The sequence below is a fragment of the Narcine bancroftii genome, chromosome 8 (assembly GCF_036971445.1).
Source record: "Narcine bancroftii isolate sNarBan1 chromosome 8, sNarBan1.hap1, whole genome shotgun sequence".
Classification (NCBI taxonomy): Eukaryota; Metazoa; Chordata; class Chondrichthyes; order Torpediniformes; family Narcinidae; genus Narcine; species Narcine bancroftii.
In genome coordinates, this window is record NC_091476.1 from 24,653,496 (window position 1) to 24,671,740 (window position 18,245).

The 18,245-nt window shown below is 41.7% G+C and overlaps 1 protein-coding gene across 1 annotated transcript; it reads right to left on the reverse strand.

Annotated features, from left to right (window-relative positions):
• Positions 1-8,451: 8,451 nt before the first annotated feature.
• Positions 8,452-18,220, reverse strand: LOC138741684 (putative threonylcarbamoyl-AMP synthase). The gene is made up of 7 exons (XM_069896021.1): positions 18,137-18,220; positions 17,922-18,040; positions 16,192-16,386; positions 15,904-16,066; positions 15,617-15,782; positions 15,431-15,525; positions 8,452-10,343 (listed from the first exon to the last, which is right to left on the reverse strand). The coding sequence occupies exons 1-7, from the start codon at positions 18,198-18,200 to the stop codon at positions 10,258-10,260; spliced, it is 888 nt and encodes a 295-aa protein (XP_069752122.1). The 5' UTR covers positions 18,201-18,220; the 3' UTR covers positions 8,452-10,257.
• Between the last annotated feature and the right edge of the window lie 25 nt (positions 18,221-18,245).

Sequence of the window (18,245 nt, forward strand, 5' to 3'; positions counted from 1 at the left end):
CCCACCTCACTGTGAAAAGACAAGGGAGGAAAAACCCAACACCCAACCCCAACCCACCAATTTTCCCCTGCAACCGCTGCAACCGTGTCTGCCTGTCCCGCATTGGACTTGTCAGCCACAAACGAGCTTGCAGCTGACGTGGACTTAACCCCTCCATATATCTTCGTCCGCGAAGCCAAGCAAAGAAACCTGAACTTGAAATGCAAATGTGCACCTTAGGAAAACAGAGATGGAAGGTAGACTAAGTGGGAGACAGTCTACAGAAAATGTCATTGCAGGACGACCTAATAATGAACACCTGTTTCCTTCTCTGACTTCTCCCTGTGGAAGCAGGCCACAAATATATTGAAGACTTGGAGTGGGCATGGCAGCAAACCATGTTCAAAGTGCTAAAATGTGACAGTGATTTCATATTGTAACAAAGGCTGGTTCTGAGAGTTAGACATTCAGTGGGTAATAGAAAAGCACTGGGAACATAGATGGGAAAGGATCCCTTAGAGCAAAAGTCACCAAGTCCCACAAACTTGAAAGCCAGGCAGATCAATATAAATAAGTTTACAAAATTCTTACTCATTTAGCAACAGTGTTTAGCGTTGTTAGTTGAGCATCCATAAAAGATTGTACTGTTGGAGGTTATATCTTCTGGAAATGACCCTCTTAGATATGTATTAAAGTTATGACGATCAAGAAAATTATTTTCTGTAATGACTCTTTACATATCATATTCATGACAAAAGTTTTTGAGTTCAGTGGGATTGTACAGGGGATTTTGGAATAACTTCATTTCCTTATATTATTTTGCAATTGTACAGGGGAGTCTCAGGAAAACAGTAGCATTTTTGTTCCTGTTCTCAGGAAAGAACAACTCACCTTGAAACTGATTACTCATTGGATTGTCAAATGGATTAATTAAATTATTTAAAGAGGAAATTAGTTTAGAAAAAAGCTGTAATCTTATCGAGACTAAATAAATAAATTCTAGGAAGTATTGACAAAGTAGATCATAGCATGCATGAGTCTATGAATAATTCTGCAGGTTAGCTCATTTTATGTTAATTCTGCCTTCAACCAACCTGGAAACGCTGTTGACAGGTCCATTGCTAGGAGGGAACTCCATCAATATCCTCATTCTCAGTGACAGCAGGGCCCACCAATCATCCCCGCACTCCCTCCCTGGCACCTTCCCCTGTGGCCGCAGGAGGTGCCACACTTGCGCCCACACCTCCACCACAGAGAGTATTGACAAAATCGGTTATTGAGTTTAAGATGACTCACAGAGCAACCCAACAATCTTATTTCTTGTAACATATTCTCTCTCACGTCCCCACCAATTCTACTATAATTCTCCTGGCACTGGCCTGTACTCTGTGATTTACAGTACCAATTAACCTGCCAATTAGCTCACCTTTCGACAGAATGAGGAAACAAGATCACCAGGGGAAAAATCATGCAATTATAGAGGGAAGATGCAAAATCCACCCTGACAGCATCAGGGATCAGCATTGAGGCAGCAGACCACTGCACACTGCCTCACAGTGCCATTCCAAAACCATTTAATTTCTGTCCTTTTACAAAAATATTGTATTGTGGCAGCGCACATCTTCATGACAAACCAGCTCCGCTTGTATTGGCACGTGGTGGGGCAGCCATGGGGAAATGGCGTTGTCAGAGGTTTCTCTCTGACTCCAGCATCCCTTCCAGTACGCACCCTGGGCAGCGATTATGATGTTACCAGGTGACTGAGCTCATGCTGCCCTTAAAGGGCCTCGCTGAATTTGAATAAAAACTGTCATTAACAACCCTCAACGTGGTGGCTGTGTTTCTTCCACTGCTCACACCACCACAGTAGTACATTTGAAATATGCAAATGGCGGCCAGTGTTAAAATTTCAAAATACTTTCATGAATGTAACTCAAAATAATACAAAGTAACTTCTGAGCTTTTATTACAGAAAGTTATCTTTGCTATTCCATGTTAAACATTATAATAATCTGAATATCACAAACTGTAAAAGATAATAATTATCTGCATTCATGACTACATTAAAACATCATACAGTTAAATCCATGTATACAGGAGGCAAGACCTGTGAGTTCATTGTTTCCTAATGGGAAAATGAGGCAAAAGCTAACTCATGAGCAGAGGGTTATTTCTGCCAGATATGCTCATTAATTCAGTTCTTTCTACCACCTTTTAAGCAATAATGGTGTTCCAAGGGAGTAATACAGGAAGCTTTTGCAGACATCCTATGTAACAAAACAAAATAGTTGCACCTACCCAAAATAGCCCTTTTGCCAAGAGCATCATAAGTAGAAAAGGAGGTGTCTGTTGCCAATCAGATCAAAGGCTATGTGATAATGACAATAACATGTTACTAAACCCTTTACATGGGGAAGATCAGTATTTTGAATCTGCTGAAGGCATCTAATGAAAATGTGACTGGGCAGCTAAATTTAGGAGAAAACATTTACTGTTAGTTTACGGACATTCCTGTGGTTCCCAGAACAGTTCAAACTGCATGGGGGATTTTGGGTAGGGAAGACGGCCATTGCTCACCTGCGTTTTGAGCCACAGAGAGCGGCCCCAAAGGTCGAAGCGGCCCAGTGTGGCTGTCACAGCCAGCACTGGCCACCCCCTGATGGCTCACGCCAAATGCAGTGGATCCTGCTGCCCCGCCGATCCCCGCTGCCCTACCAACCCTGCTGCTCCGATAGTCCCCGATGGCCCCCACTGCCCTGAAGGTCCTTGCTGCCCCACCGACTTCTGCTGCCCCGACGGTCCGAGGGCCCCCGCTGCCCTGTTGGCTCCCACTGCCTCAACTGTCCCTGCTGTCCCACCAGTCCCTGCTGCCCCAACAGTCCCGAGGGCTCCAGCTGCCCCACCACTCCTGCCTTGGAGGGAGAGGGATATGAGGGAAGATGGGTCATGGGCTGATGGTGTCAGCCCGCCCCTAACCAGTCACTTTCAGCAGATGTACATTCAGGTCAGAAGGCAAAGTACAGCCCTCCGCCGATTATCCTTCCCCAAGAATGGTTTGGATCGGTGCCTCGGAGCCAGCCACAGAGCATTCAGGGGAGTCTCAGGAAAACAGTAGAGTTTTTGTTCTTGTTCTCATGGAAAGAGCAACTTTATTGAAGCTGATGCACTATCGAGTCATTGGATTGAAAACTGGGTTAATTAAATTATCTAAAGAGGAAATAAGTTTAGAAAAAGGCATCAATCTTATGGAGACTAAATAAATTCTAGGAAGTATTGACAAAGTAGATCATAAAATGCACATGTCTATGAATAATTCTGCAGGTTAGCTCACTTTATTTTAATTCTGTTTTCAACCAACCTGGAGACACAGTTGACAGGTCCAATGGTATGAGGGAGCTCCATCAATATCCTCATTCTCAGTGACAGCAGGGTCCACTAAGTGTCCCCACCTCCCCCTCCCCCACCATTCCAGGCATCTTCCCCTGTGGTCATAGGAGGTGCCACATGTGACCATACTTCCTCCCTCACTGCAGCCCGAAAGAGGCCTTTCAAATGAAGCAATACCACTCAGGGTTGGTGCCAAGGATGGGGGGAGGGGGGGGGTTTCATTTGCAGTCATTGCCCCTCAAAACGAGGGTAAATTGTCCTCCTATATGAGGTATTGTGACCTGCAGCCAAGCATCGTAGCAGGATCAATGGCTGTCTTCATTACCCATAATCCCCCACGCAGCTGGAACCACTCTGCCAGTGCCAGCACCAGGGAAACGTGCATGCATGTTGCCCGTAATGGGTCACGGCAAGGTTGACAAATCAAAGCAAGAGAAATCTCTGGGGGCCGGGGTGAGAAGCATGGGGTGGGAAGGGTCTGTGCGTCCAGCTTGAGATCTTGAGGGCCTGTCGAATTGGCCTCGGTCTCCTCGCTGATGGAAGCTGTTCCACTGCGCTGACTTCCTTCTGGCCACCTTTTGGGGACGGGGGGTTGGTGCATGGAAATAGTTCATGGTAGACAGGTAGGCAGTTGGTAGCTCTGCATTTTTACTTTATTTATTTTTTGTATATGTCTAATTGTTGTGTGCTGTGTATTGTGTGTATGTCTGTGTGTGTATATTATGTGTGCATGTGTGTGTGCGCGCGCGTGTTTATGTGTGTGTGTGCGCGCGTGTTTGTGTGTGTGTGTGTGTGTGTGTGTGTGTGTGTGTGTGTGTGTGTGTGTGTGTGTGTGTGTGTGTGTGTGAGTGTGTGTGTGTGTTCCTGTGTAAAAATACCCATTGTGTTTTTACTCCGTACGGTTAGTACCGGATTCGAACCCGGGCCACTGGCACTGTAAGAGCATTATGCCAACCATTACACTAACCTGCAACGCTGAGGGCAGATGTTCTCAGGAAAAATGCACAGCAAAATGCAAAGGATATTCAGCAATCATTTGCATGGGGTTCTGGATCAGTTTGATGGTAAAGTAAAGGGACAAGTAAACTTAAGGTTTAGGAAGCAAAAATCAGACAGGGCTCTGGGGGAGCTACAACGGGAATGAGAAAGCCTTGGCAAGTATAATGAAGGAACACCCCAAAGTGTTCTACGTGGAAGTGGAGTAAAGGGGAATGATTAGAGTGAGGTGTGGCTGCTCAGGGATAAAGGGGAACCATGCGCTTGGAGATGGAGGAGGTCCTTAATAAATTCTTTGCTTCTGTGCTCACCAGTGAGGGAGACCTTGACGAACATAAGGACAGGGTAGAACGGGCTAATGTGCTGGAGCTTGTCAAAGTTAAAGAAGAGGCGGAGCTGGAGCTTATGAAAAACATTATATTTGTTTTTCAAAACTTCTAGCACTGCCTCTAAACAGGGTATTTCCCAGGTTGCTATGGGGAGCAAGGGAAGAGAATGCTGGGGCATTGACAATAAATTTTGGTATTAGAGGATTGGAGGATATGAAATGTTGTTTTCTTGTTCAAGAACTATAATAGGAATTAATCTTCCTGGTGATTAGAGACTAGTGAGTTTTATGTCTGTGGTGGGCAAACTAATGAAGACGATTCTTGGGGACATGATTTACAAGCACTGGGAGAAGCGTGGTATTTTATAAAGGATAATCAGCATAGAATTGTGAAGGGAAACTTGTGTCTCATGAGACTAATTGAGTTTTTAAAAGGGGTGACAAAACAAACTGATGAAAGGAGAGCAGTGGATGTGGTGTATATGGATTTTAGTTTGGAGTTTGACAAGGTTCCCCATGGTAGGCTCATCCTGTTCCTCAATTATTCAGTCGTCTCATGCCTGTGGGAAGTGGATAGCTACATGGGTAGTTATAGAAAACAGTTGTTTCTGACCGATGGAGAAATAATCTTATGGAGGATTCTCAAGAATGGAACATTTACATTACCTGTGGACTGCCAATATTACCCCAGCATAATACACTCTGACTTGGTTTAATAATTTCTTGCATGGTACTGGAACAAAGACTTTAAGAAAGGTAAATACTCTTTTCAAAATATGTTACTTTCTAATGGATACTCACAACTATCAATGTCAGGCTAACTGGTACATAGTTCTTGCTTTCGTTCTCCCATTTCTTAGTGTACTTTCAATTATTAACCCACAATTTTGAGAACAGTTCTGGAATCTACAAAGTTTTATAGTTGGCACCAGTGGGCACCACGAATGGCAATTTTAATTAGGAGTGACGTGGAAAGCAGTGAATATTACAAATGAGAACCAAACAAACAAAATGTTCACATATAACAACAACCACAAGTTATTTTTTAAATTAAAAGCACAGCTGCATGAATAAACTGCTGCCTGAAGAGAACTGGCCATTGGCGCATGGACAGAGGCTTCTCAATAATGTGACTTGTATACTTACATGATCATGTTAATTGGCCTACATTAAAACAGGTATCAGAAATATTCAATAGTTATTTTGCACCATTCTGGTAGAGATCTCAGAAGTTTTGAGATCAGACTCATTATTTTGTCACATTTCAAACATGGGTCATATGCCATAGGCATATTTAAGTTCCCAGAGAATCAGCCCTTACAACACTTATTTTGAGTGTCTGGAGCTTTTATCCTCAGAAGAATATTGGGCAACTAATGGTGATGGGCTTGTCCATTGAGATGTGCTCCTATTTTGTAATTTTAAAGAGCCACAGGTCTGCAGCCAAAGTGTTTAAGTAAACTATATAATTGTACCTAATGAATCTGTTGTTAATCACCTGCTGTTATCCTTTTTCTTGAAGAATATAAAACCTTGATTTATTTTGTGTACAGAGATTCTTTTGAGATTGTCTAGAATGGCTGAATCATGAACTTTTGCCTCCACAGCTCGAGACAGTATGACTTATTCAAGATTACGACATTCAATCCTAAGGATTTATTTCCTTTCAAAACCATTATTTTTCCATCATTGTATTTTATAACAAAAATGCTAATTCCCTTAAGTTCCTTGTTCGCGCTAAACTCGGAGCATCTCCATGAGATTTTTTCATGTCACCTTTGATAAAGCATTTATTTCATTTCCCTGCCATTCCTCCCGTGAAAGAGGTTAGGGCAGGATGTGTACTGGAACCCCACCACATATGGGTTTCTATCCAAGCCACACAGCATTCTCTTTTGGAAATATATCGCCATATAGATGCTGCTACATTTACATCTTGATTTAACTGCACTATGCAAGCAGCGGGAGAAGGTCTGCAAGCAGTTCAAGAAGATGGCTGATCAACACCTCTCAAAGGTAACAAGTGATGGGAGTGTACTGACACCAGCATGCTTGCATCCTGTGAATTGATAACATGGCCAGAACATAAGTAGCAAGTTATTATGAGGCCTAAAGCAAATATTAAATTCATATCCTAATCTTCTGGTTGGTTGGCTTATTTTCTTTATATTGTAAGCAATCTTAATGTTCTCATTGCCATCTTATCCACTTTACCTCCTTGAGCTTGAGTTGGAGGCTTTTTACAGAGGTTCATCCAGTTGTGCTTTATCTTTGGTCACATATGATTACTGAGCAGAACAGCTTTTTTGATGCTTATTGGAAGTCAATATTTGTTCTCCATCTTAAATCATTGCTTATCAAGATTGTTTTCATTTACACCCTGGGTGATTTTATGGATGCTATATTATGCATTAAATCCTTCGATTCAACAACCTCTGTTAGCATTTTTGTCAAGTTTATAGTATTTGGCATTCAAGTGGTGTTGAAGAAATTGGAATATTTGTCCAGAAATCCATTCTGATCAATAGCAACGGGTAATGGCATCACACCCCACTCCATTTAAAAGTTTCACCTCCAGTGAAGTCAATGAAACCAAATTTCAGTAAACAAACAGATCTGAGTTCAGTATTATTATTTTGTAGTCCAGGATGAATTTTTAGGCAATTACTTTCATTAAAAATAACCTTTTTTAATTTACAGTTTTATTTACATGGTGCATTAACATAATGCATTTATAATAATATATTGGATTTAAATTCAGTTCCCATGGCTGGGGTCAAGAGTGATTTGGAACAAGATTTTAACTTAACATTTTCAGGTGAAGATTTGTATGTTACTCACAGCTTGATTAATGATTCTTCATTTTGTGCTTATTACAATTTAAGGTGGTACATAGAACCCATATGTCCAAACTTAAATTATCCCATTTTTATGCAGATATTCATTCACTATGTGAGAAGTGTAAAATTTTTGAAACTTCACTGATCTATATGTTTAGAAAATGCCCAAATTTAGAGATTCTGGAAAGACATTTTCCAAACTTTATCAATGATTCTTAAGATTAATTTAGAACTTTGCCCATTAATTGCTGATTGGTTTTTCTCGTGATTCAAATAAACTTATATTGGCATCTCAGGAAAAAGTTTTAGCTTTTACTATGTTGATAGCAGACGAACAATTTTATAGAAATGGAACGATGATTCAATCTCTACTCGTACACAGTGGTTATTTGATGTAATGTCTTATTTAAGTATAGAGAAAATTAGATATAATATTAAAGATAAAAAATTTCAATTTATGAAATTATGGGGTCTGTTCTTAGTTTTTTTATATAATTGGAAGAATTAACAATTATTGTATGTTCTGGTGGTTCATTGTTTGTTTTCCAGGGGTCGTCAGTGATTCCACATTATTGATTTTTTAAAATTAATTTATTAAGTAACTGATTAGTGGGTGGGGATATATTAGAATTAGTTTTAGTTTTCAGTTTTTTTTATTTTATACCACAAACAGGTTTAACATGGTCTCATAGATAATTTCCATTGAATGTTTTTTGAGGTTTTATAAGCAATTATTGACGTAGTTTTATCTACTTTTTTTTCCATTGACTTTTTTGGTGTAAATGAATTATTTTTAATTTTCAATTCTGCATTCATGCTTATATGTTAAACTCAATAAAAATATTTTAAAAAGAAAAAGGCACATCCGAACAAATAGTATAATAGGTGTGAGACAATAACTAACAAAAGTTGATTCTCAGTTATTCATTTTTAATAACAATTTCACAACAAAACACAGAAAGTTTTAATCATATGTAAAATAGTTATAATTTAAATAATTTAATTTTCATAATTATCTCTCTATATGCAGAATCACTGATTCTTGGTGCATAGCAGGCCATGCCCTCATCAGCACGGAAGAGGTGCCATCTCTTAGTCTCACTCCCAGTCCTGACCTGTAGATTTCTCCTTTTCAAGTACATCTGTAATTTCCTCCAAGTAGCTACTGTTCAATTTGCTCTGTTTCAAATATTACCATTAAATCTCAATTACCAAATATTATAATTAAAAGGTAGTTGTGATGCCAAATCAGATGCAAAATATGATATTCTTGAAATTATTGCAAAATGTTAGTATCGTGCATTTCCCTTTTCCAAAATTTTATTTTCAAATATATCGTAAGGACAAAGAAGGAGAGTATTAAGTTTACGCTGACTCACAGAGCAATTCACCAATCCCATTTCCTGTAATATATTCTCTTGCAGATGCCCACTAATCTCCAATAATTCTCCTGGCACTGGCCTGTACTCTGTGTGATTTACAGTACCAATGAACTTGCCAACTAGCTCACCTTTGTACAGAATGGGGAAACCAGAGCACCCAGGGGAAAACCATGCATTCACAGAGGGAGCATGCAACATCCACCCTGACAGCGTCAGAGATCAGCATTGATACCGGGTCATTGGTGCTGTGAGGCAGCAGACCACTGCACGCTGCTTCACAATGTCATTCCAAAAACATTTAATTTCTGTCCTTTTAAAATATATTTTAGCACATTTGAAATATGCAAACTGAAGCCAGTGTTAAAATTTCAAAATACTTTCACGAATGTAACTCAGAATAATGCATTGCAATTTCTGAGCTTTTATTACAGAAAGCTACCTTTGCTATTCCATGTTAAACATTATTATAATCTGAATATTACAAATTGTAAAAGACGATAATTGTCTGCATTCCTGGCTACAGTAAAACATCATTTTAATTTAACTCTATTAAAGAAATAAATTTGAATTACTTCCCATCTGGGATCTGAAGTGTGAATTTTGCTATTTATATTACAGATTTTTTTTCCTTTCTATTGAAATTTATGTAAGTAAGCAAAAGACAGCGTAATCACTGAAGGAGTTGAAACCATGATTGTATGCTTGATTGGGATTAATTTATAAGTACATTTATCACCTGGCATATAAATGGAAAAACAAAAAAGAGATTTTCGTAGACTGCTTTTGTCAAAAGTGAGGGGATAAGCACACAGAGAACCATTTTCTGCTGTTATATCAGAATTTGAGCATCTGAAGTTTTCTTTTGATATTTATGTTTAGCTGATCATATTGAGTTATGCAGAAAATATTCCATTTTTTTCAATATCTATATATCCCAATTAAAAACACAGTTTCAAATCTTATTAATTCAGTGTTTTCACTCTTAAAGCCTGATGTATTATTGATAATTGTTGAATTATTGAAATAATGTTATTTTGTTCAGTATTCAGAGTTATCAGCTATTGAATGCAAGCTTCTGCTCAAATTTCTATCTCTGCAAAAGAAAATGCTTCTTTTATGTGGTACCCAATAATTGATGAAATACAACAAATCATGAATTTCCATATACTGTGTGCAGAAAGGAAACCATAACAGGTTATTGCATTACATTTTCTGACACAGTGAAATGGAAAATTAATCTTCTATGTTATGACTGTGTTTGCATTCTGTAACGAAACGTAGCTCTCCGCTTGCATATCTTCATTTGGAGTCTGTCCTGATCATTTATGTCAGCTAAAGTTTGCCACTAAACAAATTTGCTCTTCACTTGCTTGAAAACCTCCAAGACTCTCACCACTGGGACACAGCCTTCTCTTAAAATAGTGATTCCTTCTGAAAAACATAAGAAGATATCTGTTGAGAACAGCTGAAACCCATCATTGCTGGTAACCTTAGAGAGCATTTGTAGGCCCTTTCAATCTGCCGTGTAAAATGGAGTTAACTGCGCTAATTGCCTGGTTAGTGCCCCAGTTACACGAAAGTTAGAAAGGGTCTGACCCAGTCAACTCCGTCGGAATCCAACTGGCTCCCTGACCTACCTCAGAGGTAGTCAAGGAACCTAGTTACACTTACCTAGGTCGCGTCCACAAGCAATTTGAAAATGAAAACGGCCGACCCACTTTTTCTGGTAACATCAGCGCTTGCATGCGTGCATCACCAGGCATCCAGCATCCGAACATCCGGCAATACTTCCCAGGAGCAGGTGATGCATCATTACGGGAAGGCTGGGATCTCCCTTAAATCGCCAGGTTGGTGATTTAACGGGTAGATTCCCCTGCAGTTTAAAAGGTGCTTCCAGCACCTTTGCCCCAGCAATCGCACCTGGGTCCCAGGAGGGCAGCAGTTTAAAAAAGGTTACTAACATTAAAGCCAGTCTCTCTGAAAGCAAATAACCACCTTTATCAGCTGCTGGGCTGAAGACAAGTTGTAGTTTCTCTACTTCTCATGATCTCACAGGGGCCAACATGATTTATATCTGGCTGATTTGCACAAAATATTAATGGTACATTAATTGATGTAAAAATTCCAATGACAGAAAAAAGCTCAGCATTAAATAAAGGGTTTGCCTTTGTAGTCAAGCCGATGGAAATTTGGTCTATTTACTCAATGATTACTACATTAAAATATTAAATCTGATTGATAAGTTTAAGACATATGTACATAAAAATCAGGGTTTAAACTAAGCTACAATTTATCAACATAGTGAACTGTGGTAAACCACTGAAATATACAATTATCTGTTCGAGCATACTTATTGGCCAGTTGTACCTGTGGCCCACTCCCCACAGGCGCCTGTTTAAAGATGACTGTTCCACAAGTTATATTCTCAAGTGAATTAAAGCCTATTGGTTTCTCCGCAATAGTCTCCTGAGTGATTGATGGGGCATCAATTTAATTCATTTGAAATTTTCTACAATGGAGTAGATCCTCGAACCAGAAAAGCTGGAAATCGACCTTCAATCACCTGAGGCATCTCCCAGCTTCGAGCTCTGGCTGCATTGTTTTGAAGCGTTCTTGCAGGCCTCCTCTACCATTGTGCGATCAAAGACCAACAAACTGCAAGAACTTCACTCCCAGGTCGGCACCCTGCTGTACACAATGATCAGGGATGCCACAATGCACTAGGAGGCCATGGAATTCCTCAAAGGGCAATACCTGCGTAAAATGAATGTTGTCTATGCTAGACACCTTCTAGTGACTCAAAAACAACAACATGGTGAGTCAAATGCCGAATATTTTCAGGCACTGTGAGCACTCGGCAAGGCCTGCAAATGTAAAGCCGTGTCCGCCGCAGGGTATACAAAGGACCTGATCTAGGATGCCTACATCGTGGGGATCAGGTGGAATTACATACGACAGAGACTTTTGGAGCAAGGGGAACTCAGTCTGCAGAGAGCAGTCGGGCTGACAGGAATGCTGGATGTGCCTCTCCAGAACATGGAGGCCTACTTGACCAACAATGCAGCCACCTTGTGGTCACCCCAGTCACAGCCATCCTGGGACATGCCACAACCCCACCAACAACCAGACTACAGCAGCAGTGTTCCGCAAAAGCCTCCTGATGCTCTCAACCAGTAATGACCTGACCACAGCCGCTGTGTTCCGGGAACCCCCAAAGTGCTACTTCTGCAGCCTGGGCATCAGAGGAAATGCTGCCCAGTGAAGGTTTCAGTCTACTCCAGCTGCAGAAAGAAGGGCCACTACTCCAAAATGTGTAAGCCCAAACCCCTCCTTAGCAGCACTGCACATGGATCATGGGGGCCGTCTTCCGCAACACTGCTATCATCCGGGGCCAGCAGCGCCATGTGTGATCTGTGGGGCCACTATCTTGGACACCATCTTCAGGACCCGGCTACGCTACAAGCGGGCAGCGGAGGTCAGCATCTTCTGAATCCGGCAACACTGCATGCGGGCCCTGGGGGCCACCATCTAGGATGCCACCATCTTCTGCAGCAATGATGTGCAGTGGCCCGACTCTAGCCTCCATTACCCTTGACCAGGACAGTCCGCACCAACTCACAAAGTCTATGATAGACATCAAGGTTAACAGCCACATGATGAGTTGCTTGCTTGATAGCGGGAGCACGGAGAGTTTTATGTATCCAGACACAGTGCGGAGCCTATCCCTCACAGAACAGCTGGTGAACCAGATGGTCTCCTTGGCATCCAAGTTTTATACAGCAGACGTTCGGGTTTTCTGTATTGTGATTTTAATGGTGTGGGGTACTGTATATGACAACCTTAGACTGATGGTAATGCCTCATCTCTGTGCTGCTGTACTGTTGGGGCTTGATTTTCAATGTCACCTTAAAAATGTGATGATGGCATTTGATGGGCTCCATCCACCCCTCACCTTTCATAACCAGCAATTTGATAGCCAATCCCCTGCCATACACATCCTCCAAACCATTCACCATGAACGACTTGCGGGCTCTCCACACCCCCCTCCATCACAATTTGCCAACCTCACCCCCTGACTGCAAACCCATCGCCACTAAAAGCAGATGGTACAGCACTAGGGACAGAGCCTTCATCCTGGCAGAGGTACAGCAATTACTAAAGGAAGGGGTTATTGAAGCCAGCAATACCCCTCGGAGAGCACAGGGGAGAAGAATAGAATGGTCATCGACTACAATCAGACCATCAATGATACACTCAACTGGATGCATACCCTCCTTCCGCAAATCATCGATGGTCAACCAAATTGCCCAGTATCGGGTCTTTTCGACCATCAACCTAAAGTTGGCATATCATCAGTACCCATCTATCCAGAGGACTGCCAGTATATGCCAGCGACTGTATCTACCATTTCCTGAAGGTCCCCTTTGGTGTCACAAATGGCGTTTCGGTCTTCCAGTGGGAGTTGGACCATATGAGTTGCGGGCCACTTTCCCGTATCTCGACAATGTCACCATCTGCAGCTATGACCTGTAGGACCATGATGCCAATCTCCAGAGATTTGTTGAGACAGCCAACCTCCTTAATTTGATACACAACAAGGCCAAGTGAGTGTTCCACACGACTCTCCTGGCCATCCTTGGCTGTGTCATGGAGAATGGTGTCATTGGCCCAGACCCAGACTCATGCAACCACTCTTGGTGCTTCCCCTCCCACGCAGCCTCAAGGCCCTGAAGAGGTGCCTTGGGTTTTTCTCCTATTATGCTCAGTGGGTCCCCAATTACGCGAACAAGGCCCACTCTCTTATCAAATCTACATCCTTCCCTCTGGCGGGCCTTGTTCAGCCTTCAACCGCATCAAGCCTGACATCACCAAGGCCACAATGCATGTTTGGATGAATCAACCCCCTTTTCAGGTGGAAAGTGATGCTTCAGACTTTGCCCTGGCAGCAACCCTTAATCAGGCTGGGAAGCCCGTCACATTTTTTTCATGCATCCTGAGATTCAAAGCTCCTCAGTAGAAAAAGAGCCCCAAGCCATTGTTGAGGTAGTGCCGCACTGGTGCCATTACCTGGCCAGTAAGAGATTCACCTTGCTGACCGACCAATGCACCAGGGCAAAATCAAAAATGATAGAAATACTGTGGTTGAGTATAGAATTATCCACCTCTAACTATGACATCCTGTACCAGCCGGGGAAACTTAATGAGCCACCAGACACCTTGTCCATTGACGAGATCAGGACCATAACAAATAGCTGATAGGTCTGTGCTGAGTGCAAGCCGCACTTCTACCGGCCAGACAGGGCACAACTTATTAAAGCCACTCGCCCCTTCGAGCAAATCAGTGTTAACTTTAAAGGACCCATGCCTTCCACCGACTGTAACATATACTTCCTTAACATCATCAATGAATACTCCTGTTTTTTTATTTGCCATCCCCTGCTGGGATGTGACCTCTGCCACAGTCATTAAGGCCTCTTCACTCTATTTGACTTCCCCGGTTATATCCACAGTGATTGGGGACGGGGGTGGGGGGGCGGGGTGAGGGAAACTTCCTTTAGGAGTAATGAGCTGCGTCAGAATCTGTTGGCCAGAGGCATTGCCATGAGCAGGACCACTAGTTGCAACCGCCAGGATAATGGGCAGGTGGAGAGGGAGAATCTACAGTCTGGAAGGCAGTCCTCTTGGCCTTGCAATCCAAAGGCCTCCCAGTCTTCTACTGGCAGGAGATTCTCCCAGAAGCCCTCCACTCTATTGGGTCACAATAGAGTGACAATATTGCTACACAACATGAACATATGTTTTCCTTCCCCAGGAAATCTACCGCCATGATTGATATCCCCAGGTCCCATCCTGCTCCGGAGGCATGTGAGGAACCATGAGTTTGACCCATTGGTTGAAAGTGTCCATCTCTTCCATGCCGACCCGTAATATGCCTATGTGGCATACAGACACGAGGTCACCACTTCCATCAGGGACGACTCCCTCAGGGGCTCTGGACACCGCTGCTAATCACCCCATACTCTGCTCACCATTGAACACACATGATGCTCCTGACCTCTGGTATTCTGCCTCCATCCCGGGGGACAGCGCCCACCCACCAGCATAATACCGATGAATAGAAACAGGAGCCCGAGACCATCAGGACTCCGCTGCTGCACTGCAGCCACAACTGGTTCTACAATGGTCCCTGTGATCGACCACACCTCTGAACCTATGGCTTTCAAATTGTAAATGTGTAAATTTGTAAGTTCCACTTCACCCCGCGGAACTCTTTTTAAAAACAAGGGGTGAATGTAGTAAACCACTGTAATGTCAAACATACCTATTGGCCGGTTGTACCTGTGGCCCCTTCTCACAGGCTCCTGTATAAAGGTGACTGTTCCACGGAGCCCTGCAACTCAGTGCAGGTCATGCTATGTTCTCAAGTGAATTAAAGCCTATTGGCTTCTCCACAATAGTCTCCTGAGTGATGGATGGGGCATCATAAAGCAAATGGGGAGAATAATATATTTGCATACCTTCATCAATCTTGGTGCAGTTAATGACAGTTGAAGCAACTACTTCATTGGAACTTCCATCACATAAAACACCATCAATCTTGTGTCCAAGACGTCTGTCAATAAACATATTAATGCACCAATTAAAAAAAAAAGATGCATGCATTAATTAACGTGTCAATTGGCTCAACTATAATGGCTACATACAAGATAACCATGTCATGATGGATGCTGTCAGGTTCTCCGCTCGGATTTGCTGAAGTAATGGCCAATGGTCCTGTCATGTTCACTAGATGAGCTGTTACAGTATGGTCAGGAACACGGATCATGATGCTGTCCTTTGTGCCAACATAATCATAGACAGCGCCAACACCTTTTAAGAAATGACATACAGCCAAACGATCATACATTAGAAGCTCCCAATTCTATTCTTGTTCTTGTCAATTCAATATGACTATGTGCTAGAATCAGGATCAGTAAAACATAATATATACCCAATTTCTTCAGCCACTCTCCTTTCTTCACAATACAACTGATACTTCCAGGGTAGACCTGATTCATGAATTCCCAGAGCAAGGGGCAGAATGGAGGATGCACTGCAGTGAGTTGGTCCAGACTGGAGATACAGATGCAGATTGGCTTCTCTGCAGGACGTTCCTAAAAGCAAGGAGAAGAATGACACATTGAGAAACTGACACATGTGCTTTGTGATTGTTGATATATTATTGGCCAAGATAAAATATTGAAATACGCAGAATTATGTTTTGTTTCAGATTCTTTACTTTTATGTTGTAGATCATTTTAACAGCCTCTGGGTGCTGACAGGAAGCTGCAAGAGCATACACAGTATCCGTTGGGATTCCGCACACACGGCCAGAATCCAACATCTTTGCAATAGTTCGTAGGCCACTAGTCAGACGTGAAGAGGTAGTAAGGCAAGGTGAAGAGTTTTCATTGTTTTTTTCATTTTCTCCTGGCTGTGATTGAGAAATAACAATCAAAACACGATTTTAAAAGTGTTCAGAACCTTTTTAATCGATATCGTATAATCCATTAGTTTTTGCTAAAATGAATCAATTAATCAATGCACACAGCCTGAACTGCAGTCATCAAATGATTAATGAAAAAAATGTCACAAAACAATCTGGATTTTAATTGAGATGTTTTCAATGCTATGGCCATTTATAACTTTTCAGCTTCTTCGAATAGCGCTCCTTTTTAAACTCAATGACTATGTTGCAGTCCCATCAATGTGTTCCATCCATATCCCCTTATCCACTTTCCTTATAGAAATATCTATCTGAACTATCACATTATAACCATGTTAAACTTCTATTTGTAGCACTGTGTATATCAGCTTAAGAACTCTTATATTTCATCTATCTAATTGATTTACCATCATAAGTTTCATTACGCATCTAAAAATATTACAAAATTTGAATATTTTAAAAACCGCATGCATTACTTTAAAATAAAACATTAATTGAACACATCTTCAGTTGACCAAGTTATTATTGCAGTTAAGCTTAACATTACAGCTGCAGTATGAATCATCCACTGCCCACTGGAAGCAGGTCATAGCTAAAGGACTCTCAGGTAAGCAAATGGATGTAAGAAAAATAGTGAGTTATGGCTAGGGAAGGATTAGATTGTTGAGGAGTGGGTTTAAATAGGTCAGCACAATATCATGGGCTGAAGGGCCTGTTCTGTGCTGTAATGTTCTATGTTTCGGGATGGCCAAGGATAATGAGGAGAACTGGAGAGAGGAAGTAGGAAATAGACTAGGTTTGGAGAAACAGAGAAGGGAGAAAGGAATTCCAAGGGGAAGAGTTAAACAGTGCCCTGGTGTGTGGAGCATTGATTCTGTAATTTTCAGTCGAACAGCAGATGTAAATCAATGCAGGGAAATCAGTAGAGATAGAAATAATATCCCAGTGGGGTCCTTTTAATCCATCTACTGTCCTTAATATACTATGCAGCTTGCTCCTTGTTTTTCTTTGTGTAAATTCAATGTCTTGATCTTTTGATCAACATTTCTGATAGAAACACGTGCGTATTGATGGCGCCATCACGTGTGTGAAATATGATGAGGAAATGATATTTTCTGATGAGTAGGGCTTTCACTATAAATGATAGAGAGGGGCGGCTCGGTTATTGTTGTGGTTAATGCAATGCTGTTATAGCGCCAGCAACGGGGGGGTTTGAATCCGTCGCTGTACGTAAGGAGTTTGTATGTTCTCCCCGTGTCTATGTAGGTTTCCGTCCGGTGCTCCAGATTCCTCTCACCCTTCAAAATGTACTGGGGGTGTTGGTCAATTGGGTTTAATTGAGCAGCAAGGGCTCGTGGGCTGAAAGGCCCTGTTACCATGCCATATGTCTAAATTTATAAATTTAAAAGCACGCGAGAAACATTTCACGCATTAAAAAAAAATTTGTTCTAATGTAATTTCTGGGCTCCATAATCTCAATATTTTGTTTAATAACTAATATTGCAAATAATTAGATATCATACTGCTTTCGTCTTGAGGAAGGGATCACCAAGTGGAATTAACTGTTTTCCGAACATAGGATTAGCAAGTGAGGCAGCTGCTCCATAAACACAGACAAGACTGAACAAAGCCAGCACCACACCTGAGTGGAGAAAACAAAACTTTTAATGCCATATGCATAAGAGAGATATTTGCATAAAATCAATATATTTTAAACATTAAAAATATGGTGACTGACCTTCCAAAGGAAGAGGCAGCTTCTCCAAAGTGAAGAGTAGGAAGCAGACAATGATCACTTCCATAAAGACAGTGGTTATGAGAAGTACTAGATCCACAAAAGCTGCTGT